The sequence below is a fragment of the Rhinopithecus bieti genome, unplaced genomic scaffold, assembly GCF_001698545.2.
Source record: "Rhinopithecus bieti isolate Rb0 unplaced genomic scaffold, ASM169854v2 scaffold_1558, whole genome shotgun sequence".
In the NCBI taxonomy this organism is placed as follows: Eukaryota; Metazoa; Chordata; class Mammalia; order Primates; family Cercopithecidae; genus Rhinopithecus; species Rhinopithecus bieti.
In genome coordinates, this window is record NW_016803701.1 from 1,773,200 (window position 1) to 1,800,148 (window position 26,949).

At 37.4% G+C, this 26,949-nt stretch overlaps 1 protein-coding gene across 1 annotated transcript in view; it reads right to left on the reverse strand.

Moving 5' to 3' along the window:
• Positions 1-15,129: 15,129 nt before the first annotated feature.
• DBF4 (DBF4-CDC7 kinase regulatory subunit) overlaps positions 15,130-26,949 on the reverse strand; it is a 32,550-nt gene continuing 20,730 nt past the window's right edge. Inside the window, 6 exon segments of the mRNA XM_017851630.1 lie at positions 15,130-16,243; positions 16,245-16,304; positions 19,066-19,190; positions 22,673-22,787; positions 23,210-23,338; positions 26,162-26,204. Coding sequence (XP_017707119.1) covers positions 15,331-16,243; positions 16,245-16,304; positions 19,066-19,190; positions 22,673-22,787; positions 23,210-23,338; positions 26,162-26,204 — 1,385 coding nt within the window. The 3' untranslated portion in view covers positions 15,130-15,330.

Genomic DNA, 26,949 nt, shown 5'->3' on the forward strand with positions numbered 1-26,949 from the left:
TGCAGCTCTAGATAAGGTTAAATCCTTCTTCCGTAATCTGGATTTTCATATTCGCCAGTAGGGATACGTGTTCAGAGGCAGGTTTTCCAGTCTCACACTTTGGGAACTCAGTTTTTTGCCTGTCTCGCAGAATTTGCAGTGGCATCAGTTGGGCAATTTGAAAATGAAATTGCAATACAAGAGGCTGAGGGTTAATATTCTTCCCTAATTCATGTCACTGAGTCTCTTCCTTCTCCTGAAAATGTAAAGTTTTCATTGTTTAAAAAATGTTTTTAGAAACTTTAAAAAATCCTATTTGAAATATGAATGTATCTTCTGGCCAGAAAGAATGAATGCATATAAATGTGTTTGCATAAAAAGCTAAAATGTTATGGCCTTCATAATTTCTAAGCCAGCAAAACAAATTAAATTATATTTGTAACAAATAAGTTTTTAAATATAATCTTGCACATAAAAGATACTTCTTATTTTCTGTATTGCTAAGAACTAGCACCTATCCATGAATATATTAAGATATGATAATGGTAAAAAGCAAAGATACTGAAAAGATAACATGTTTAAAGGAAATAGTTTTTCCAAGATGTGCGTGGGGTGGGGTTGAGAATTGGGAAATAGTTTCCTTGGAATATGTTTGAAATTGTGTGCTACAGGCCACGTCTTGCCTATTTCATGTATAGATCTGTATCTATTGTCATGCATTGCTTAATGATGGGGATACATTCTGAGGAATATACCCTTAGGCAACATCATTAATGTAACAATATCATAGAGTGTACTTACACAAACCTAGATGGTATAGCCTACTACACACCTAGGCTACATGGTATAGCCTATTGCTCCTAGGCTGTAAACCTGTTTATCATGTTATTGTACTGAATACTGTAGGCAGTTATAATACATTGGTAAATATTTATGTATCTAAACATAGAAATGGTACAGTAAAAATACAATGTGAAAGATAAAAAATGGTACACCTATACAGGGTACTTACCATGAATGGAGGTTACAGAACTCAAAGTTGCTCTGAGTGAGTCAGTGAGTGGGGAGTGAATGTGAAGGCTTAGGACATTACTGTGTACTACTGTAGACTTTATAAACACTGTACACTTAGGCTGCACTAAATATTAAAAATTTAAGTAATCATGCTACAAAATTATGGCAGCTATGATGTCAGTAGGTGATAGGAATTTTTCAGCTCTATTATAATTTTGTAGGATTACCATCATATATGTGGTTCATCATTGAGTGAAACATCATTATGCGGCACATGGCTGTATTTCTATACAATTGAATTAAACTACAAGTCAATAACGGAATGATAGCTGGAAAACCCCAAAAATACTTGGATATTATCAACACACTTTTAATTAACATATGGGTCAGAGAAGAAATCTCAAGAGAAATGTTAAAATATTTTGATCTAAATGAAAATGACAATACAACTTACCGGAATTTTTGAGATGCAGTGAGTACTTAGAGGGAAATGTATAACATTGAATGCATATATTAGAAAACAAGAAATATTTAAAATCAATAATATGTGTTTACCTTAGGGAACTAGAAAAAGAAGGGCAAATTAAATTCCACATAAGCAGCAGAAAAAAATAACCAAAATTAGAACAGAAATCAATTAAATTGAAAACAGGAAATCAAAGGAGAAAATCAATAAAACCAACAACTAGTTTTGGAAAATATCAATAAAATTGCCAAATTTCCAGCCATGTCAACAAAGAAAAGAAAGAGAAGACACAAATTACTAATACCAGAAATGAAAGACAAGCTATGATTATTGATCTCATTGACATTAAAAGGATAATAAAAGACTATCATAAACAACATTAAGTCTCCAAATTTGATAACCTAGCTGAAATGGACCAATTCCTTGAAAGACACACTATACCAAAGCTTACACAAAGAGAAATAGATAATCGAAATAGGCCTATGTCTATTAAATAAATTCAGGTGGGCACGGTGGCTCATACCTGTAATACCAGCACTTTGGGCGGCTGAGACAGGAAGATCACTTGAGGTCAGGAGTTTGAGATAAGCCTGGTGAAACCCTGTCTCTACTAAAAATACAAAAATTAACCATGCGTGGTGATGGGTGCCTGTAATCCCAGCTACTTAGGAGGTGAGGCAGGAGAATCACTTGAATGTGGGAGACAGAGGTTGCAGTGAGCCAACATCATGCCACTGGATTCCAGCCTGGGCAACAAGAGTGAAACTCTGTCTCAAAAAGTAAATAAATAAATAAATTAAATAATTTATAACTTTCCAAAACAAAAAGCACCAGGCCCAGGTTGTTTCACTAGTGAATTCTACCAATATTTTTAAGAATAAATTATACCAAATTCTTTATAACCTCTTCCAGAAAATAGAAGCTAAGAGAATACATTTTAACTCATTCTATGTGACCAGCATTACCCTAACATCAAAAACAGAGGAAAACTAGACAATATGTCTCATCAACATAGATGCGAACTCTTCAATGACATATTAGCAAATTGTACCCAACAATGTAAGAAAGAGTATTAGTCACATGTACCAAGAGAGATTTATTGAAAGCTGGTACAACATTTTAATTCCCATTAATATAATCCAACAGATCAACAGGCTAAAGAAGAAAGAGAATATGATCATATCAATCAGAAAAAGCATTTGACAAAATCCAACAACAATTCATGATTAAAAAAATCCCTCAGCAACTAGAAATGAAGGAGAGATTCCTCAGCTTGAAAAAGAACATCTACAAAATGCTGTAGCTGTAAGCGAACATCATGCTTAATGGTGAGATGCTAGATAATTTTATGTTAAGATCAGGAACAAGCCAAGGGTGTCTACTCACACCGTCCTATTCAACATTGTAAGAAAGGATAGTCTTTTCAGCAAGGGGTACTGGAACAACTGCACATCTTCATGCAAAAAAATTAATATAGACATAGACCTTACATCTTCCACAAAATTTAACTCAAAATGGACCACGGACCTAAGTGTAAACAAAAAACTATAAAACTCCTAGACAATAGCATAGAAGAAAGTCTAGGTGGCCTTGAGTCTGGTGGTGATTTTTTAGACACAATACCGAGAACATGATCCACAAAAGAAAATATTGATGTTTTGGTGAAACCCTGTCTCTACTAAAAATACAAAAAAATTAGCCGGGCATGGTGGCAGGTGCCTGTAGTCCGTAGTCCCAGCTACTCGGGAGGCTGAGGCAGGAGAATGGCGTGGAGTGAGACTCCGTCTCAAAAAAAAAAAGAAAAAGAACATATTGATGTTTGACTTCATTAAAATTAAAAACTTCTGCCATGTGAAAGACATCACTAAAAGAATGAAAAGACAAACCACACACTGGAAGAAAACATTTGCATCTGAAAAATGTCTGGTATCCAAAATATACAAAGAACTCCTAAAACTCAACAATAAGAAAACAATACAATTTTTTAAATGGGCAAAAAATCTGAACAGACGCTTCACCAAATAAGGTATACACATAGCAAATAAACATGAAATGATGCTCAACATCATATGTCATTAGGGAATGCAAATTAAAATAACAATCAGATACCACTACATACATTAGAATGGCTAAAATCCAAAATAGCAAAACCAAACTCTGGTGAGAATGTAAAGTAACGGGAACTCCAACTCATTGTTAGTGGGAATATAAAACAGTACAGCAACTTTGGAAGACAGTTTGGCAGTTTCTTGCAAAACTAAACATACTTTAACCATAAGACACAACAATCATGCCCCTTGGTATTTACTCTGATGAGTCAAAAACTTATGTCCACTCAAAGACCTTCATCTTATGTTTAGATCTTTCTTCTTTTCTAATATAAGCATATAGGCCAGGCGTGGTGGCTCATGCCTGTAATCCTAGTACTTTGAGAGGCTGAGGCAGGTGGATTGCTTGAGCCCAGGAGCTCAAGACCAACCTGGGCAACATGCTGAAACCCCATCTCTACAAAAAATACAAAAATTAGCCATGTGTGGTGGTGGGCACCTGTAGTCCTAGCTAGTTAGGAGGCTGAGGTGAGATGATCACCTGAGACCAGTAGGTCAAGGCTGTGGTGAGCCATGATTGTACCACTGCACTCCAGTCTGGGTGACAGAGTGAGACCCTGTCTCAAATAAATAAATAACATTAAAGAGGCGAGCATGGTGGCTCATGCCTGTAATCCCAGCACTTTGAGAGGCCAAGGCGGGTGGATCATCTGAGGTCAGGAGTTCGAGACCAGCCTGACCAACATGGTGAAACCCCATCTCTACTAAAAATACAAAATTATCCAGGTATGGTGGTGCATGCCTGTGATCCCAGCTACTTGGGATGCTGAGGCAGGAGAATCGCTTGAACCCAGGAGGTGGAGGTTGCAGTGGAGTTGAGATCATGCCATTGTACTCCAACCTGGGCAACAGGAGTGAAACTCCATCTCAAAAAAAAAATTAAAAAAATAAAAGATAAAAAATAAAAATAAGCATATAATGCTATAAATTTCCATCAAATTTTGCTTTAGCTACATTTCACAAATTTTGTTACGTATTTTCATTTTCATTTACTACAAATTATTCTTAATTTTCCTTGAGACTATGTCTTTGACCCATGTGTTATTTAGAAGTGTGTCATTTTATTTACAACTACCTGGGGCTTTCTAGATATCTATTACTTGCTTCTAGTTTAATTTCACTGTGGTCTGAGAATATATTTTTTATGATTTCTATTCTTTTACATGTTTTAAACTTCCTTTTATGACTCAGAATATGTCTACTTTGGTGAATGTGGCACTAAATTTTGAGGATACTTGATCGAGGGGATTTGCACACAAGTTAGATAAAGGACAGTAACTGATTTGGGAGGACTACAGAGACACGGGATTTAACACCCTGACAAGAATCCTAGGATATACTGTGAACGTGTTGACGGTATATTAGAATTGATGGCTCATGCTAAGAGACATAAAACTGCCACATTTCCATGGCAGATGGTGGAGAAAGAGTGGTGGACATACTTGAGTGAATATACTATATTAAGACTGGGGATTGGACGCGGTGGCTCACACCTGTAATCGTAGCACTTTGGGAGGCCAACACAGGCAGATCACTTAAGTCAGGAGTTCCAGACTAGCCTGGCCAACATGGCGAAACCCCATCTCTATTAAAATGCAAAAATTAGCCAAGCATGGTGATGGGTGCATGTAATCCCAGCTACTCGGGAGGCTGAGGCAGGAGAATTGCTTGAACCCAGGAGGCAGAGGTTGCAGTGAGCCAAGGTCATGCCGTGGCACTCTAGCCCAGGTGATAGCACAAAACTCTATCTCCAAAAAAAAAAAGACCCAAAAACCCACCAGGTCATTATATTCCATGGAAAGTTCCTGATGGCATACTACTTACCATGGCCATAAAGAATGCCCTAGAAGGAAAGCCAACAATAGTACTAAAATATGCAGTTGTGGCTCTCCTCGGTGTGCCAGAACCGATGGCAGGTAAGGCCATTATAGGACTAGGCTCACTAATAGCAGTGAGGTTGATAAGACCTGAAACAATAAAGACCAGATGGTGCCATTCGAATATCAGAAGGTAGGTGGACATAATTATCATAAGTGGCAATGTCGAAGGGGAAGCTAGAGGAGACCTGAATCCTCTGAGGGTTATGGGGTTGGTTATTAGAACATAGTATCTTTAGGAGCAAAATGGATGGATAGCCAATGAGGTCATCATTCAATATGTACTATGAGTCAGCCTCAGGAGGCTAAGGGCAATTGCTCCAGTAAAAAGTCATGATTTCTTGTTCTGTTTCCAGATTTAACTTAATTTTTCAACGTTGAAACCACTGACTAGAGAAGAGGCCATGACCCCAGGAAAAAGACCCTGCAACACATTTTAACTGCACATGGTAATTATTTCCTAGTCGTTCCCAAAAGGTACTAGTCTCCACTTACTTGGGTAGCTGTGCACTGGGAAAAGGGGACTACCCAGATATTTGTTAGACACATGGTCTGAATTGACACTGATACCTGGGACCCAAAGCACCTATTGTAGAGGAGACATAGAGAGCCATGTAATAAATGGAGTCCTGGCTAAGGTTTGGCTGATAGTGAGTTATTTGTCTGATAATGTGTCATTTGTCCAGTCCCTGAATATATTATTAGAAGAGAAATACTTAGTACTTCATACACTCCCTCATACTGTGCCCCTGGCCTTCAGAGTCAGACATTGGAAAAGACCAAGCGGGAACCTTGAAACTGCTTCTACCCTCTAGACAAAATAATTAATCAAAAACAGTATCTTAACTGGGTGGTATTGGTGGAGGAAATTAGTGCCACTGTTAAATGTTTAAAAGATACAGGAATGGTTGATTCCCATTGTATGCATATGGATTATAAAAAATGAGTAGACCACCAGCAGCTGCACTAAGTAGTAGTCTCAATTTCAGTTGCAGTGCCAGATACAATATATTTTATGTTGCAAATGAACATGGCACCAGGTGCATGATGTGCCGCCATTGGTTGTGCAGATGCATAATTTTCCATCCCTAACAGAAAAAAGAGGGATCAGAAACAGTTTGTATTCACAGGGAAAAGATTACAGTATACACTTACAGTCTTATAACAGGCCTATTTAAACTTTGTCCTTTGTCACAGTATGAAGAATCTAGACCATCTGGATGCCATGGAGATTATCACATTAACCCTTTATATTGATGATATATTTATCAAATCAGATGAGCAAGAAGTTGCTAGTACATTGGAAACTTTGATAAGACACATGTTCTCCATAGGGTGCGAGATTCAGGAACCCGTTATATCAGTAACATTTTCAGAGTTCCACTGGTCAGGGGCATACTGGGAAATCGTATCCAAAGTAAAAGACAAATCATTGCCTGCTGAACCTTCCAAACATACGGAAGCATAATGTCTGCTAGGCCTCTTCAGGTTCTGAAGGCTGTCAGTCCCAACTGGGAATACTGCTTCAACTCAGTGCAGGAAAGGCTTCCAACTGTGTGTGGAGCTTCCAAGCAGAAAAGGACTCTGCAGCCATATGATCAGGCAGGTTCAAAGGTTCTGGATTTAGTGGTAGGAAAAGATGCTGTGAGGAATTTATGGCAACTTCCCTGCCCACAGTAAAGGAATAACAGCCCAGAAACAAAGGATTTTAGAATAAGGTTAGTCCCTCTTTAATGGAGAGCCACACACTTTTTGAAAAGCAAAAATACTTTGTTTTATGAGATGATGATGTATGAGATGGAACACCTGACCATGGGGCAAAACCCACCATGTGGTCAACACTACCCATCATGAACTTGGGTTTTATAAGACCTACCAAGTCATATCACCAGGCAGATGCAGCAACAATCCATTGTAAAATAGAATTGGTTTATTTAGGATTGAGCAAGAGCAGTACCAGAGAGCTCAAGGAAGTTGCATAAAGAGGCAGCCGGGATCCCCATATCATTCATTGTTGTATTAATGCCTCTCCCTCAGGTTACATCTAAAGATGTGTGGGTCATCCCTTAAGACCAGGTGAAAAATGAGGAAAGCCCAAATTTGGTTAATGGATGGGTTTCTTCTGTGGCTACAAGATGAAAATAGATGGCAACTGCCATATGCTACTCAGTGGTGGCACTGAAAGCCAGTCACAAGGGAAACATCTTGCCAATGGGAAGAATTTCAAGTGGGGTACCCGGTCATTGCTTTTGTGTGAAAGAGAAGTAGGCTGAGCTTAGAATATATGTACGGTCTTGGGGAGTGAGAAATTACTTGCACTGGCTATTAAGGGGCCTGGGAAGAGAAAGATTGGAAGATTCAGTAGGAAGTATAGAGGCATGTGGCATATGGGAGTCGGCATGAAGTGTGGCATCTTCATATTGTATGTTAATACTACCCTGATTCTGGTACAGTGGGCATATGAGCAAAGTGGTCATGCTGGGTAGTGATGGAAGTTATTTCTGGGTTTCACAGCCTAGGTTCTTATTCCCCAAAGCTGAGCTAGTGTTTTGTCACTGCCAGACGTCCAAACCGCCAGAAACTAGGCATGAAGTGGCTCGTTGATTATACTGGGCACAGTAATAGACATGCCAGGTCTAAGTTTTGTTGTTGTTGTTCACATTGCATTTTTTTTTTTTTTTTTTGAGACGGAGTCTGGCTTGTCGCCAGAGCTGGAGCGCAGTGGCTGGATTCAGCTCACTGCAAGCTCTGCTCGCCGGGTTTAGGCCCATTCCCCACTGCCTCAGCCTCCCGAGTAGCTGGGACTAAACAAGGCGCCCCCGTACGTCGCCCCCGGCTAGTTTTTTTGTATTTTTTAAAATTGGGAGACCGGGGTTTCTTCCGTGTTAGCCAGGATGTTTCCGATGCTCCCCTGACGTCCGTGATCCACCGTCTCAGGCGCTCCCCAAAGTGCTGGGATTACAGGCCCTTGAGCCACCGGCGCCCCGGCCCAATTGCATTTTTAAGAGCTTACAGAGTTTTCACTGGGCCATGGGCATCATACATAACTTCGTATCAGAACCAGGGAAATGTACGCTTTAGCTAGGCAAAGGAGGCATGGGGGGTAGGCCGGCAATGATCATGCAGTTCACAAGCCCCTTATTATGCATTGAATCCACCAGAAAGCTTCGCTGATATAGTATTGGGACAGTGGGCCCTGTTAAGTAGGGCACCCGCAATCACCCCTTGAGGCTGATATATCTTGCCGAATAGGTATCATTTAAGATGCAGTATAACGCACGTTGGGGTTTAAGAAGTTTTTATGGGTGGCTCATGCCGCCCCAACAAACTAACGTCCTAGCAACCCAATGAGTGGAACAGGAGTGGACCTGCTTGCTGTCACGTATGTTGGACCCTCTTGACATGTGTTTCCACCTGAGGCGACTCTGTTTGAATTATAAGTTGGCAACCACCACAGCCCAGGCCATTTTGAGTTCCTTGTGCCAATAAACCAAACAGCGCAGAGTCACCTATGTGGGGTATTTGATCCTGATCCGCTCTGGCAGGTAACTTGTTTGCCTCAGCTTCTGGGAGTCACTGACAGCAAACAGCTTTTCACTTCCTAGCTGACAGCTCCTTCAGAGATTGTATCAGGCTGATGAGGTCGCGTCATCTGCCCAGAGTAAATGGCTCTTTCCCTAGATGTGACCCATAGCTCAAATGAACTTATCGGTTCATCTTCACCAAAAAGAGCAACCTCTGAAAAGGCCTCCCTGTGGAGTCAACCTGATATCCAAAGGGCAGCCCCTTAGAAAAACAATCTGCATACTAAATTCCATCTCCAGTCCTCTGCTGAGGGGGAACCCAAAAGTCATGAAGGGCGCTCGTGTAATGACCTTTTACAGACCTTTTGTCTATAAAAAGTTTTGCATAGCTGCTTGAAAAGTGCTAAAACAGGGTAAAGAAAATATTTTATGGAAGCTGGGGAACTGGCTATGAAGGGGGTACTAATGTGTCTGAGAGCCTCGAAAGTTATTTGGATTAGGGGCGGAACACCAAACCATTCTCAATTTTATCGGCCTTCAAACGTTACAATGTTAACAAAATGTGGAAACAAACTGGGCTTTTGGAAATGGTCCATAAAACATAGTGAAGAGCATTTTTGAAAATAATATTTCGGAAATGTTTTCTGTTGGTTACATACGTTTATGTCCTGAAAATACATGTCACCTGTAACAATTGCTCAGCACTTTGTAAACTGGAATTTTCTATCCTGTTTAAAAAAATCTTCCCAAAGACCTTCTAATTGGAAAAGCTAACTGATTAAATCTCCAGGCATCTGAAGCTTATGCTAACTAGATTTGCAATGAATATTTGGGATTCCTGGGAACTAAACCTGAAAAATTAGTTACAATTTTGCAAATGGAGGCCTAAAGTGGTAGGGAAATTTTCCAAGTATTTTGTGTGTGTGTCGTGTGTTTTGAGCTATGACAGGCGCAATAAAAAACGGCAAGTATTGAAATGAACTGAATTTTTGACCCCAGGTGCAGTGACTCAGCCACCTGTAATCCTAGCACTTTTGGGAGGCTAAGGCGGGCAGATCATTTGAAGCGCAGGAGTTCGAGACGGCAAGCCCTGACCACCATTGGTCAAAAGCCCGGTCTAATATAACCAAATCCAAAAAAATATGCCAGATGCAGTGCACATGCTCGAGCCTGAGATTGTACCACTACATCCAGCCTGGGTGACAGAGGGCCAGCACCTGTGTCTCAAAAACAAAACAAACAAAAAACAAAAAACAACCAAATAACCAAACGCAAACCCCGCAAACAAAAAAACCCTGACCTTTTCAAAAATACTTAAATCACAGAACCATTTTCTAATGAGAAACATGAAAGACCCTGGCCCTATCTAAGGTAGCTTTGAATAGTTCCTTTACTCTTGGTCCAATATTTTAAATTGGCATTTTTTTGTGACAGCAAAAACGTATTGGTATGCATTGGTGAAAAATGTTGGCATATAATTTTATCCCCTTAAAAATTGCCAGGCGTGGTGATGCATGCCTGTAATCACCAGCTACTTGGGAGGGGGCTGAGGCATGAAGAATCAAAACTGAGCCCTGGGAGGGCCCGGAGTTTGCAGTGAGCGCAGAGATTCATGGGCCACTGCACTCTGCCCTGGGGGACCAAAGCGATACTTTATATATAATACAATATATATTATAAATTTAATTTTTTAATAAATTATTATATAGTATTTCTTGTTCAAATATGTATTAGTAGTAACATACATGTTATACAACACACACATACATTGGAGCATGTGGTCAAAGTGATTTTTAAAACCAAAAGCAAAGCTTTGTTAAAAGAAATTTCTACAGATGGTTCCTTCTTGGTTTTACTGGATTTCATAATTTGACTGGGTTCACCTATTGCCAATATCCTTTGAGGTTTGAGGAAGTCAGCAGTAGAACTGAAGACAACTGATCTTATCCTATAGTACAAAAGCTAAATGCTACTGTACATTTAAGCATAACCAAGTAAAACAAACAAAAATAATATACAGGGACTTTGATAATTTTGACTTCTCATGAAGGAATTGGTCATATTCTTCAATAAGTATGGCTGAGTATATCTGTGTTTTAGTTTTTCTTTTCCATCATGTTATCAGTGTTTAAAATTGGCATACCTTTTCTTGCAGGATTACTTTTGCTGACAAATTTGTTTTGCCCCTTTAATTGCCCAGAGCTGCTCCTAGACTTTTTTTTTTTCTTTTTGCTATGGGATTTTAAAGAGGCTACTTTCCTCACATATTGCCTATGAAATTAATGCTAATTAAAAATACTGTTAGCAAGACCTAAGTTCTGATATTCCCTATAACTAATGCAGCTAAAAGGCTAAATGGCCGTTTCATTTGGTTTGTCTTTGTACTATGCCATTCTTCCTCTCCAGCCTCTGACACCTCCCATGACAAATAATGTAATTATAGCACATGGCTCATGTATAGTATATTATTTGTTATAGTACAACTTTAATACAGGCAAGTTCATTGTGGTTGTTGTCTAGGGTAACTGGCTCCAATTAATTTCTCTTGAGCATACCACTCTGTGACTGGCATTGTTTAGACCTTTTTTACTTGGCAAACTCATGGTTTTAAGATTGAGGTTTACTTTACATTTATTATTATGCTTAAGAACCTTTCCATCTCTTATAGGAAGGGGCCTATCATTCTTACATTTCACTTTATTAATGAAACAGCACTGGAATAATTTCTGATTGAAATGTAACATAAAACTGTCTTTGTTCTCATAATCAAAACTGCATTTAGAGAAGCTGGTAATATTTAAATAACATTTATTAACCTAGAGTATTTTAATATATCCTTTAGATGGCAGAATAGAATTACACATCCATCCTGGCAACTAAGTGCTTTAAGAAACCCCCAAAACCCCAAAATTCTATCTGATAACACGGAATAATCTTACATTTCTAGAAATAAGGGTTCAAATTCAATGGTTTTAGGTCAAAGTTTTACGCATAGAATTCTTTGTTTTCTATTCCTCTTTTAAACATATATATTTTGCTTGCACATTCATTAGGGTTCTCTACATAAAAATCACAAATTTTAGAATCAGAAGCATCTATGTATGATTCCACAAATTATTCTAATATCAGACATAATACTGAACTATGCATGCAGAAAGGTCATTGGCTTCAAAACCAATGATAATGATTTTGTGAAATACATCTTTTGCTACAACTGTGTCCTTGTATATCTTAGAAAATAAACATTCATTTTGAGTCACAGTATCAAACTGTCTTCACTGCTGCTGCTCTGACCACCCCTAGAAATATGGAATCATCAACTTTGAATGCTAGACTGTTACCTTTAGATGAAAGTTGAAATTAGAGTGCCTGTTTCTTTTCTTTCCTAACATCTTTTAACTTCGGTACTCTTGAAATCACAGAATTCTACTTTATCCCGTGCTTGCTGGGGATTTGTTGTCTGGACAACTTTGGCAATGCGGGTCACTTTCTATCAAGTAAACCAAGTTTCCTGTCTACCCTGATGATCTCTGAAGATTCCCATTTTTCAAGATACCTTGCTACATTAAAGATTAAGTGTCCTTTTGTGAACAAATCAGGGAACTAAATCATAAGTGCTATTAGAGAATTAGGATCACTTATGATTAGGTGTTTGAGACCAGCCTAGACAACACACCAAAAAACCCATCACTCAAAAAAAGAAAAAAGAAAAAAAAAGAAAAAAGAAAGAGCTCGGCTCAAGTCAAGGATCCTCCCATGTCAGCCACCTGAGTAGCTGGGGCTACAGGCATGTGCCACCAAACCCTGCTATTTTTTTTTTTTTTTTTTTAATAAAACAAAGTTTAGCTATGCTGCCCAGGCTCACCTTGAACTCCTGATCACAAGTGATCCTCCTATCTCAGCTTCCCAAAGTACTGGGATTACAGGCATGAGTCAGTGCCCGGCTAAGCCCAGGAGTCTGAGGCCACAATAAGCTGATTGCACCATGGTAACCAGGCCTGGACAAGAGAGACCTAGTATCAAAAAACAAAAGAAAGAAAAACAAAAAGGCAAAGCACCTTCTGGGTAAACATTACCTTGGCTGTGCCTTGGTAAAAATTAGGAAAAACTACCCCTACCTCTAGGTAGATGCACCTCATTGCCAGGACACACTACTTCTTGCAAATAACCTGCCTTCATCTCACTGGCTGGGTGCCCATCTGCATAGCTGCACAGCACAATCCAAACAAACTGTATGTGGTAGCCCAAGTAAACTGAAATTATTCCAAATAAACTGAAATTTAAGCACTTGAAAAAAGCTGAATACTCATTATGAAGACCATGTGGTATTCTAAGTTCAATGTTCAGTGTCAAAATAGTTTAACAAGTTTTACTGAAGGGTTCAGACTTTCTCTCCTTAATAACTTCACGTAAAATGATGCCCAGAGTACCACTGCAAATTGAAGTCACTTTTTTTTTTTTTTTTTTTGAGACGGAGTCTCGCTCTGTCACCAAGCTGGAGTGCGGTGGTGCAATCTCAGCTCACTGCAATCTCTGTCTCCGGGGTTCAAGCAATTCTCCTGCCTCAGCCTCCCAAGTAGCTGGGATTACAGGAGCGCACCACCATGCCCAGTGAATTTTTCGTAGTTTAGTAGAGACAGGCTTTCATCATGTTGGCCAGGATGGTCTCGATCTCCTGACCTCGTGATCCGCCTCCCTTGGCCTCTCAAAGTGCTGGGATTACAGGCATAAGCCACCACACTCAGCCAGACACTGTTACTCTTAAAGTCAAAGGATCATAGAGTGACTTTACATACCTTTTAGTTATTTGAAAAATTTGGGGAACACTGATAACTGAAGGGAAATACACCTGCAAATAATTTCCCAAGTTCCATTTAGATTTTTCAAAGGTTGTCTACGAAACCTGATATTTACACATACATACATGCATTTGTGACAGAAAATGGAATAATAATTTACAATGGAAACAGGGTGTGCATGTATGCACTGTAAAGACTCTTATTGAGCCTACTTAAGGTACTGGTATGAAAAATACAGGTGTTAAAAAGCCAGTATTCATTGATGCTGTCCAAACAGTCAAATACATGCAGGATAAGCATATGAACTAGTCCTATATTGAGAATCATATATTTCAAAAAAATTAAGACTAGTAACCTAATTTTTAGTGACAATATATTCATGTACTATGCAATAGCACCAACTGAAAGTCACTGGTGGTAGGTAGTCTTACTCCTACAAGAACATACTCAAAGGCAAATGCCTTATATCCACAGATTCAAATGGACATTTCTTGTATTTGAATTTTCTCTTCTCCAAGTGGTTTTATCAGTAAGTGCCAGATCAAGCCAATCCGTGTATATATCCCAAATCCTTGTATATACCCCTGTATCTGTAATTCAATGCCATCCTTTTCTTTTTCATCTCCTACCAAATTAGGGGGTAATCTTTTTTTTTTTTTTTTTGAGATGGAGTCTCACTCTGTCACCCAGGCTGGAGTACAGTGGTGTGATCTCGGCTCACTGCAACCTCCACTTCCCAGGTTCAAGCAATTCTCTGCCTTTGGAGGGAACAGTTGGGACTACAGGTGCGCTGCCTTGCTCAGCTAATTTTCTGTATTTTTAGTAGACAGGGTTTCACTATGTTGGCCAGAATGGTCTTGATCTTCTGACCTCGTGATCCACCTGCATCGGCCTCCCAAAGTGCTGGGATTACAGGGGTGAGCCACCAGAGAGTCAACTTTTGAATATTCTCAAAGTTATTTACAAAGGTAAATAATTAAAAATAGCAGACAAATTATATTCCACTTGGTAGCCTGGTTAAGTCTTTCCTTCATGACTTCTAGCTACCACTCTACATAATCTAATTACTCAGCACCAAAATACTAGCATGGTCCACCAGTGACCCTCAAGTGTCAGTATTTCTGATGATTTCCAGAATTCAACCATTGAAATGTATTTTCCCTTTCTGTATGAAATTCAGGTTTTTCAAGGCAAGGTCATCCTATCCTGATTATCTTTTTAAATTTACAATACAACTAGAATATCCAAATGTATAATGCTAAGTTTGATATTCCCCAAATTTCACTTTACTGGTGGTTTTCAGTGACCAAGCAAATTATTATTCACTGTAATTCTCAGGAAACAATTATGAACATATATATTATGTAAAATAAGACCAGTCAAGTTTATACTGTAATTTTTCTGTAACAGTCATTCAATTCTGTAGAAAATTGCAAATGTTTATTTTTAATATTTACATTTGGTTCTGTAAACAAAGCTGGTAAAAAAAATTTCCATACATATTTATAAAAATTTCAAGAATATGATCCTTATCACTTCTGAAAAGTATGCATTTTTTAAAGTCTAAAAGCCAGTAAATGTAGAAGTTGAAGGGGACGAGAAAAATGCTGTTAACAGATTATTTGAATTTTCCTCTTCCCAAATATCTAAAACACTGCATATACCACTGTTTTCCGTGTAGCTTGTGAAACCCAAAAATTCTGATTTCTCTTCACTAGTCTGAAACAAGTCTAGTAAAGATTGTACTGGTGAACTACAAATTCTGTTTTCTTCTTGTGTAATAAATTCAGTTCTTTTATCAAATTCAGCATTTGGTTCCAGATTTTCTTTTCTATTTCTTCCTAATATTATTTTCACTTTTCGATGTATTTTACCAGAAGGTAAACTATCCATATTCTTGATGTCACATTCATTGGGTTCCTCAGGAGTAGTATGGGATGGAGCCTTTGCCTGAACAGTTAGGTGCTCTTGTGAACTGTTTATTGTTATCAGACCAGAATCATGAGTAAATATTGAATGAAGGTCCTTTTCCTTGAGATCCTTTGCTGGAAAAAGCATAATATCTGACTTTTGTTTTGGCTGAGATGCACTATTATCTGTACTGAAATCAGAAACATGTACAGATGCCTTTACGTTACATTTATAGTGATCTGCCCTTAGTTCTTCTAAGTCATTTTCACTTAACGTGTGTTCGGAAATGTCAAGAATGCATTCCTGTTTGTTTTTATGTAGAGGTAGCTGTGTAAAACTCTGTCTTATGTCATTGTCAGCTGTACTTAACATGGAACATTTATTAGTCGTTTTCTCATTAAGCCCTCTTAATTCATTTGAAGGGTGGGGGATGGGCTCTGAAATAAACAGAAGCTCTTTTTCAGTTTCCTGGGTCTCTTTATACAGGAAATTCTGCTCCATCACCGTTATATCATCTTCCCGGCAATCTTTCTGAGAAATATGTTGGTATTCCACTTTTCCTTTTGTTCAGTCTTTTCAGGACATTTGCAGAAACAGGAGAAAGGGATCCAACACTGTATTTTATTCTTTGTAGGAAAATAAAAGAAAATATTAAAATAATTGCTATCAAAATTCCTGAGTAGTTAGAAATTAAATTAGTAAAAACATTATATAATCGTTGAGAAACCTATTTAACTTAGGAAATTTTACAAAAATACAAACATCTTAACATTTTGCCAAATTAACATGAGCTGTTTTTAAAGTAATACCACTTTTCAGATATAGCTGAAAACTCTAGTGTACCTCTCTCCTCTACATTCCTTGCCTCCGTCCCAGAGATAACCAATATCCTGAATTTTGACATTTAAAATTACTTTAATCATGCAAATGAAAGAAAGATGACAGTGAAGGGATCTGAGTCTGCCCCTAATTTTGCTTTCATTATTCTGAACAATTTCATAACTTCTGTGCTTTGATTTACATTAATGCACATTTTACTCTTCATTTTACTTAGCAATGTGGAGAATAAGTATTTACTGAGAAACCTATGGCAAAAACATATATTTTAAATTTATATTTAAGAATATTTAATATCGAAGTGAGCTAGAAACTTAGTATCTTTATACTTTCAAAGGTGATAAAGTTGTAACTTTTGAGGTTCAAACATATTTGACCTAAAATTATTTTCTTCATGGAGCATCTTGATATCCCTGAAATGCCAGTTTGTATTAGACAACCCTAAATAATATACCATTAGAGAAAAAGTTAATAGCTCACCAATTACATTTTATGTCCCGCATGTCACAGATTAACTGTGAGAAATGATACAATTTTTCCTGCCCCTTCAACCAGAATGTTTTTTGTTTATCTTCATACATTTACTTACAAATAAATATAAATCGTTGAACAAATAGGCAATAAAAAAATGTAAAAAAAAAAAAAGAAAACTAGTCTAACCTGGCTTTTAAGTCCAAGATGTTTAGGAGACTTGCCCACAGAAGTAAAATTAGTGCACATAAAAATAAGACCATCAAGGAACAACCAGTACTAGCTCAGAATTTTGCTACAGACAGAATTTTTAAGGAATTATGAGTTCTTAGAGTAGCCCGCATAGGTTTTTTTTTTTTTTTTTTTTTTGAGACAGAGTCTCTCTGTCAACCAGGCTAGAGTGCAGTGGCCTGATCTCAGCTCACTGCAACTTCCACTTCTTAGGTTCAAGTGATTCTTGTGCCTCATCCTCCTAAGTAGTTGGAACTACAGGCATGTGCCACCACTAATTTTTTTTTTTTTTTTTTTTTACAGGCTTTCACCGCGTTGGCTAGGCTGGTCTAGAACTCCTGGCCTCAAGTGATCTGCCCGCCTCAGCCTCTCGAAGTGCTGGGACTACAGGTGTGAGACACCCCGCCCAGCCACAGTAGCCCACATAGTTTTAATATTTGGAAATACGCCTCCTCTTCAAATCCACATTCAGTCAGTCATGAAACCATTCTGAATGTCACAGAAATATGGGATTTAAGAACTGTTCCACCTGAAGCAAAAAAACTTTCTAGTTAATTTTCAGAAGATGTATCTTGGTATCACATTTCTAATCTTCTTTATGCCTTAAATAAGGTTAGTCTAAGAATAAAGACTAACTTAGTGAGTTATCACCACCTCTAGGGTATATCCATATGAAAACATTTCTTTTTAAGTTTATGGGAATAATCTAATCAGGACAATTTTTGTCTATGTGCAGTTAGTGTACATTGAGCAGTACTGTATTCACACTTAAAAGTACTGTCAGTACCTTTAGTAAATATACCCATCATAAGGTTTAGGCAAAGATATTTAGTGAAAATACAAAGACCTAAGAGGCAAGTGGAGGAAGGTTTCTGAAAACTCCTTAATATTACCTAAAATTTCAATAAAACTTTTTGTCTGAGTAAATGGTAAACTTTATGGTTCTCTAGCCTTCAGTCTATTTTTGTAAACAAAATTGTATCAAAATACAGCCATATCTATTGTACAAAAAAGCTAGTTAGTTGTAACATAGATCTGACAGTTCACAAAACCTAAAATATCAACTATCTGGCTCTTTACAGGAAAAGTCTGCCAACTCCTTCTAAACTACAATGTCAAGAATGAGACTAATTAGTGGGGTGTAGTGGCACATGCCTGTAATCCCAACTACTCAGGAGCCTGAGGCATGAGAATCTCTTGTGCGTGGGAGGCGGAGGTTGCAGTGAGCCGGGATTACACAACTTCACTCCAGCCTGGGTGATAGAGTGAGACCGTCTCAAAATAAAACAAAAAATTTAAAAAAGGAAATATTTTAGATAAAAAGAAAATTTAAAAAGAATGGAACTAAAAGTAGTCTAAGGTAAGGATCTTTGATAGTAGGGAAGAAGGGAAAGGAAGAAGTTACTGGTTTTTAACCATATTTACATCCTGAAAATACATATTCCTTTTAAGAACAGGCAAACTGTGTTTATTTTTAGTTTAATAAAATAGTTTAATATTCTAGTATTATTTATTTATTTATTTTTGAGACAGAGTCTCACTGTCACCCAGGCTGGAGTGCAGTGGTGCAATCTTGGCTCACTGCAACCTCTGCCTCCCAGGTTCCAAGTGATTCTTCTGCCTCAGCCTCCTGAGTAGCTGGGATTACAGGCGCACACCACCACACCTGGCTAATTTTTGTCATTTTTTTAGTAGAGACAGGGTTTCACCACGTTGGCCAGGCTGGTCTCAAACTCCTGACCTCAGGTGATCCACCTGCCTCAGCCTCCCAAAGTGCTGGGATTACAGGCATAAGCCACCACCCCCGGCCTTCTAGAATTTAAAACTTAGGTTGATAAAACTAATTACCTTTTCTTTTTAGGTGTGTCCTTTTCATATTCCACAAAGTCAAAAACTAACTTAGATACAATATCATCAACAACTTGATACTGGTTACTCTGTGCAAAGTTTCTGTGTTGCTCACTTAGAAGGTGCTAAAACAAAATTAAAAACATATATCAAAAAATTGTATTTTAAAACCAAGAGATTCCTTTTAAATTAAGGTTTTCTAACATTCTCATGCCCCTAAAATTAGGTTTCCAATAGCTACTCCAAAGATAATACCCTTTACTAGACTTCAAAAGACGTTTAAAATAAAATAAAATAAAATAAAACAAAACAAAACAAAACAAAACAAAACAAAAGTCACTTTTGAGAAGCCAGTAAAACTACTTTGGTTTTTAGTCTTCAGTGAGAAAAGACAAATACTAATTTGTAGTTACAACGCAACTGAAAAGAATGAGCTATGTCAGAAAACGAAGACACAGGTTGGGCGCAGTGGCTCATGCCTGTAATCCCAGCACTTTGGGAGGCCGAGGTGGGCGGGTCACCTGAGGTCAGGAGTTTGAAACCAGCTTGGCCAACATGGTGAAACCCTGTCTCTACTAAAAATACAAAAAAACAGCTGGGCATGGTGGCACATGCCTGTAGTCCCAGCTACTTGGGAGGCTGAGGCAGGAGAATCATTTGAACCCAGGAGGTGGAGGTTGCAGTGAGCTGAGATGGTACCACTGTACTCAAGCCTGGGCAACAGAGCAAGACTCTGTTGCAAAAAAAAGAAAAGAAAAAAAAAAAGATATAGACAGAGAGATACAACAGTAACATTTTGGAAAACACATTTCCCTCTATTACTTTGTCTTCAGGCAATTATTACCAAGTAAAGCAGGGCTTACAGAGTAATAAATGAATGAAATGTAAGTTAACATAAAAGAATCCAGAAAGTAGATTAAACACATGAACCACATTAAATGCTGTGAAGTACTAAAAAAGCCAAGATTCATAATTGAAGAACACATTTGAGAATGAACAACAAATGATCTCAATTACCCAGTGCTTGTAACAGAATATACAGAAATTACTCTCATTCTTAAGAGTAGTCAAAACCACCAGGCGCAGTGCCTCACGCCTGTTAAGTCCTAGCACTTTGGGAAGCCAAGGATGGCGGATCACCTGAGGTCTGGAGTTCAAGACTAGCCTGGCCAACAAGGTGAAATCCCGTCTCTACTAAAAATACAAAAATTAACCAGGCATGGTGGTGCATGCTTGTAGTCCCAACTACCAGAGAGGCTGAGGCAGGAGAATCTCTGGAACCCGAGAGGTGGAGGTTACAGTGAACTGAGATTGCATCACTGCACTCCAGCCTGCGTGACAGAGCAAGACTCCATCTCAAACAAAAACCAAAAAAAACAAAAAGAGTGGTCAAAACCAAAAGTAAACAAGTTCACAGCATAGTGAGATAAAATTCACAGCAAACAAAGTTTCTTGTGAATAGATGGAATCTCCAGCCTAACTTTATTATTTGTCTGTCAGCTGATCAGGAAGGGAATTGTACTTAGAAGCTTGCCTCTAGATGACCATGAAAGAACCTAATTTCTATTTCCCTAGTTTCATGGAATTTTACATTTTGATGATTTGATTACATTTCCAAAAACTAAATTCTCCATTGGTCACAAAAAGCCACAATGCATCCTGGAATATACATGTATTCCTTCCTTACTTGCAAACTTTACCACTTACAAATTATATATGCCCAGTAATAAAAACAAGCAATTATTAAAATTTAAAAGCAAACATCAAATCTGTAAGCTCAGATTCAGTCTACTAATGTTCTGGGAAGGAAAAATTTCCAACTTTTATTAAGTTCCCCTCTAATTTCCATTAAGTTCTTCTTATTCATCCTTAAAAGTCTTAATTTAAAAGTCACTTGTGTTCAGTTGGGCCTTTGAGAACCTAATTCTAGGTTAAATAACCTCATTATTTATTCCCATTGCTCTTCATACTTTTGTGAAACTCATCACACTTGGAAATACATATTTTGTATCTACTCTGCCAGGCCATAAGGTGCATAAGGGTAGGGATGTCCACCTTATCTGTTGCTTTTTCTCCAGTACTCAAAAATATTTGTTAATTGAATCCCTTGGTACAAGTGGAATTGAATCATTATGAAACCTAACATTCAAAAAATATTTCTTTTCTCTTAGCAACTAAGAAACATATAAATGAAAACTGTAAAAACATGACCTTAAATTTCAATCCCAACCTCTAATCTCAACATCTGTGTTCACTAATTCTCCTTCTTTGTGGCAACCATTGAACAACTTTTTTCATTTTTTAGCCTCGACGTTTTCTGAGCACCACATTAAGCATCCATTCTAGAGTATTTTGTTGCTACACCAGCAAAGTAAAACTTCAGAACCAATCTGTAATTTTAATTTTCAAAATGATTTTCAGGAAGGGGAAATAATTCTGAGATACTTCAGCTTCTGATTAAAAGCAATTTTAGACTAACCATAGTTTTCTCATTTATTACATAAAACAAAAAAAAAATGACACAAAACACTAATATATTTTGGTTTATAAAATAAACTTCAATTCAGAGTCTGAAGACAGATATGTTCAAGTATTATTCTTTCCCCTTAACTTTCCCACCATCTTCTACCAAAACCAAACCAAACACCAAAACAAACCTATCTACTACATAAAAAATAATTCAAATAACAGCTGACAATAAGCAATTACTGTGTGCCAAACACTGTCCAAGGTCACACAGCCAGGGAGCCAGGATTCAAACCTGGCAGCCTGAATCCACAGCTCTTGCTCTTTTCATCAGTTTGCAAACTATAATAGTTCCCCCATTTTCATCCTATATACCCTACCTTTTCCAACTCTTCCATTTCTTTCTGCTACCTCAATGGTCTTTACTTCTTTAAACTCTTCTCTTCCCATTATAAATAATAAGCCCACTTTTTAATTGCTAAGGTTCAAAATACCATAGTAACCCCTGACTACCATTTTCCCTTACTTGCAACATCCAATCCATTGGCAAATCCTCTTGGTCCCACCTTTAAAACAAACCCACAATCTGACCACGTTTCAGCACTTCTACTACCACTTAGTCTGGACTACCAATATCTATTCCTTGGTCCCATCAATCATTTTAAATTGGGACTTTTGCACTTGCTTATCTCAATATCCAGGTCTTATTACTTCACTTCTCTCAGGTCTCTACTCAAATGTCACCTTATTAGTTAGGTGTTGTTCCTTGTAGGCTAAATAGCAACATCTCCATTCCTATCTTCTGTTTTTTCATAGCACTGATCTAATATTTTCTGTATACATTTTTATTACTCTTTTATCCTGTGGTTACCTATCTCTACCCCTACCTCACCCCCACCCTACAGAATATAAACTTCACAAGGGTAAAAAATTAAGTCTGTTTTGTTCAATGCTGTTTGCCCAGAGTACTGATCAGTATGTAGTAGATGCTCAGTATTTGTTGAATAAATTCATTTTCAATACTCATTTCCTCCCTTGAGTTATTAAAATGTAAAATATCTCCATCAGAATAACAAGCTAAAATTTAAAACAGAAGTATTAGAGTTTTGAAACAAGCCCCAAAATATAAAATCTCATTTACAGTTTCTAGATCTTCATACTTCTGCAAGCAACATTCGCAATATCCTTTTTTCTTCTTCTCTTTCAACTGGAGTTGAATTGAGGTTCCACCATACTTATCACCATCCGTTTGGATTCTGATGACAGAAATACATGGTAAAGAATTAACTGCTGAACCTAAGGAATAACTTTTAAACTTTATTGTCCTAAACTATCACACAAAGAATCTGCGTAATTTGCAGAGACTTATATCAGCAAGTACTTTTAATCATATTTCTTTATACTATATTGAGAAGCAAACTAAAGCTTTAATGAATAATCTGGAGAATATTTCATATCATTCAAGATAAACTACACAGTTTCATTTACAAATATTTTAAGACCCTCCCCACCTCCATCTAAACAGATTCAGACTTATACAGAGGGAAAAGTAATCAGAATAGTAATTACAAACACAAACAACCATTATGGCATAAACCAAACTATTTAAAATCTTTACAAAGAAAAGTTGAGATGAAATTCTGAATATTCCTTCTTAAAAGTAAAAATTCAAACCAACCTTAGTTTAACCTGAGTTTGCTTTTGCATACTAGATGGCTTGTCTACATCAAATGGACTGCAGGGCTTCTGAATAGAATAATTTATAAAAGGCATATTGGTCAGCTGAAGATAAAACGGCCTATAAAGTCTAAAAGAATAGAAAAACAAATACATGAGCTTCTTTATGATTAAAGAAAAAAAGTTTTAAAGTTTTGTATTTCAAAGTCATATAATTCAGCTGGAATCTGAAATACACAACAGAAATTAATTTAGGCTTCCCTTCAAAAAATCAATTTCGGGCCTAATATTTTTAACACTTCCACATTTTAAAAACTGTGGTATAATTCAGTTGCATTAAGTAATCACAATTGCTGTGGTACCATCACTGCTACCATCCATCTTTTGTAAAATGACGTATTTTCATCTTGCAAAAACTGAAACTCTGTACCCATCAAACAGTAACTTCCCAAATACCCTTTCTCCATATCCCCTGACAACTACCATTCTACTTGTTGTTATCAATTTGACTTATGTAGGTGCTTCATGAGTGGAACCATGCAGTATTTTTCGTCTTATTTCACTTAGCATGTCTTAAAAGGTTTATTGATGTTGCATGTATCAGAATTTCAATCCTTTCTAAGGCTGAATAATATTCCATTGAGTGTGTGTACACACATCTCACATATTATTTATCCATTAATTTGCTGATGGACTTGGATTACTTTCACTTTTTGGCTGCTGTGGAGTTTTGAATAGTAGCCATCCTAAATAATGTAAAGTGGTATCTCACTGTGGTTTAGATTTGCATTCCCTAATGATTAGTAATGTTGAACATCTTTTCATATGCTTATTGGCTATTTGTGTATCATCTCTGGAAAAATGTCTATATTCAGCGCTTTGCCTATTTTTAAAACTGGGTTGTTTTGTTGTTGAGTTGTAATTCTTTATATATTCCGGATATTAACACTCTTATTAGATATATGACTTGTTCAACCTGAGAAAGCTGAAAAAAAAAAATAGATATATTTTCTTCCATTCTTTGGACTGTTATATCCCTTTAGGCACAGAAATTTGTATTTTTGATACGGTCCAATTTAATTATTTTATCTTTTGTTATCTGTGTTTTCGGTGTCATATCCAGCAAAGCACTGCAAATCCAATGTCATGAAGCTTTTCCCCTATGTTCTCTCCAAGAATTTTACCATTTTAGGTCTTTGGTCCATTTTGAGTTAACTTTTGAACATGATGTAAGGTAGGAGCCTAATGCCATTCTTTTGCATGTGTATATCTAGTTTTCTCAACGCTGTTAAAAATGTTGTCCTTTCTACATTAAATGATCTTCATACCGTTGTTGAAAATCATTTGGCCATATGTGTGATGGTTTATTTCTAGGCTTTCTATTCTATTCCATTGGTTTATATGTCTCTATTCTAATACCAAATTGTTCTGATTTCTGTAGCACTACAGTAAGTTTTGAAATCAGGAAGTGAGAGACCTCTTATTTTGTTGTTCTTTCGTTTTTTTTGTTTGTTTGTTTTGAGACGGAGTCTCACTCTGCCCCCAGGCTGGAGGATCTTGGCTCACTGCAAGCTCTGCCTCCAGGGTTCATGCCATTCTCCTGCCTCGGCCTCCTGAGTAGGTGGGACTACAGGCGCCTGTCACCACGCCCGGCTAATTTTTTGTATTTTTAGTAGAGATGGGGTTTCACCGTATTAGCCAGGATGGTCTCAATCTGCCCGCCTCGGCCTCCCAAAGTGCTAGGATTACAGGCGTAAGCCACCATGCCCGGCCTTTGTTGTTCTTTTTAATGACTGTCTCAGGTATCCTGCATCTGTTACAATCCCGTCTGAATTCTAGGATACATTTTTACTATTTCTGCAAAAACCATCATTGAAATTTTGATAGGTATTGCACTGAATCTGTAGGTCACTTTGGGTGGTATTAACATCTTAACAATATTATGTCTTCCAATTCATGAACATGGGCTATCCTTTCGTATATTAGTGTCTTTTCTAGGCCTCCTTTTGAATTGTACTTTTTTCTTCACAGGAACACATTCACAAAAAGCAGTTTTCAATACACTTTTGTCACCTCAGTGTGAATACCCAAGAGAATTAACCACACATGTCTAAATTAGTAAGTGGAAAGAAAAAAGAAAGTAATCTAATTCTCTCATGGCAGGCCTATTTATATCTGAGGTCTTCATTAAGATTATCCCACATGGCTGGGCACAGTGGCTCACGCCTGTAATCCCCGCACTTCGGGAGGCTGAGGCAGGAGGATCACTTGAGGTCAAGAGTTAGAGACTAGCCCGGCCAAAATGGTTAAACCCCATCTCTACTAAAAATACAAAAATCAGCTGGGCATGGTGGCATACACCTGCAATCCCAGCTACTTGGGAGGCTGAGGCAGGAGAACTGCTTCAGTTCTCCTGGGGGTGGGGTGAATGTTGCAGTGAGCCGAGATTGTGCCACTGCACTCTAGCCTAGGTGACAGAGCAAGACTCCATCTCAAAAAATCAAAACAAACAACAACAACAACAAAAAGACTACCCTACAGTACTTCAGAGTGAGTTTTGGAAATCAACCATGTTAGATGTTATACTTAGATTTTCTATTTCTAAATAGCATCTAATAATTTTTTTTTGGCAAATGTAGGCGTAATCTTTCAGTAGTTCTAAATCATTTGGTACTGCATTTAGCCAGAGAATAATTTAAATACTAAAAAATGGTGTCATGATTTTTCTAAACCAGCTATTTCAGGGATATCTACAACATACTGAAACTAAATTTAGTCCTTGAGCATAAATGAATTAATGCTACTTTCATTAACTTGTGCCGCATGCACGTTAGCATAATATAAATCAAACACAAAGGAACCTAACAGTACTAATCGAGCTAGCCTAATTATTTAGGTGATTTTCCCCTTTAGTACTGCACTTAAATCATACAGATTGGACTTAGATACTTACTGGCTCATATCTTCCACCTTTACAAAAGGCTTTTTGAGTCTTCCTGCTTGAGAACATAGAAAACATTAGATACTTGCAAATCCAGGAATTTTTTTTTTTTTTAAATAAAACTACTGTGGCAAAACAAAATAAAACCCTCCCAACAAAAAACTATGTATTCACTTTAAAGTTTTAAGCCTCAGATGAGGTACTTCCATTACCACCTCATTTCCAAAAATAACAGAAGCTCTCTCTATATTCTGAGATTCTTAAACTGAATGGAACCCTCAAATGAACAGGATTCAGGAGGGTCATAAATTAGAACAGGAGAAAAACTACACTATTGTTTTCACTAACCTCAAACTGAAATTTAGCATTTCCTCCTATTATAAATGTAGCATCACAGTATTCGCAGTACCTGCGACTTTGATGCTAATGGAAACAGCACAGACTTTCATCAGTTATGAATTGCTTGAGTAGATATCTCATAGCATTGTTTACGCTTATCAATTCAAAATGACAGCAATTAGATTCACTGCTAGAACCTGTTCTGTGTAATAAAAAGCAAGTTATCACTATCTCATAATTAAAAACTATTTTGGTAACTACATTTTAATGTAATTCATTTTCTTGGTAGTCTAGTGATTTTTAAAAGTAACGTTTTAAAAAAACATTATTCTGAGAATGCGGTCCACAGGCTTCACCAAACTTCAACAAGGATCTATGTTCTATAAAGACCAAGAAAGCTGTGAATAAGTTATTTAGAGGGCGGCTTACATGATTTTAGAAGATCTTTTTTGATTTTTCAA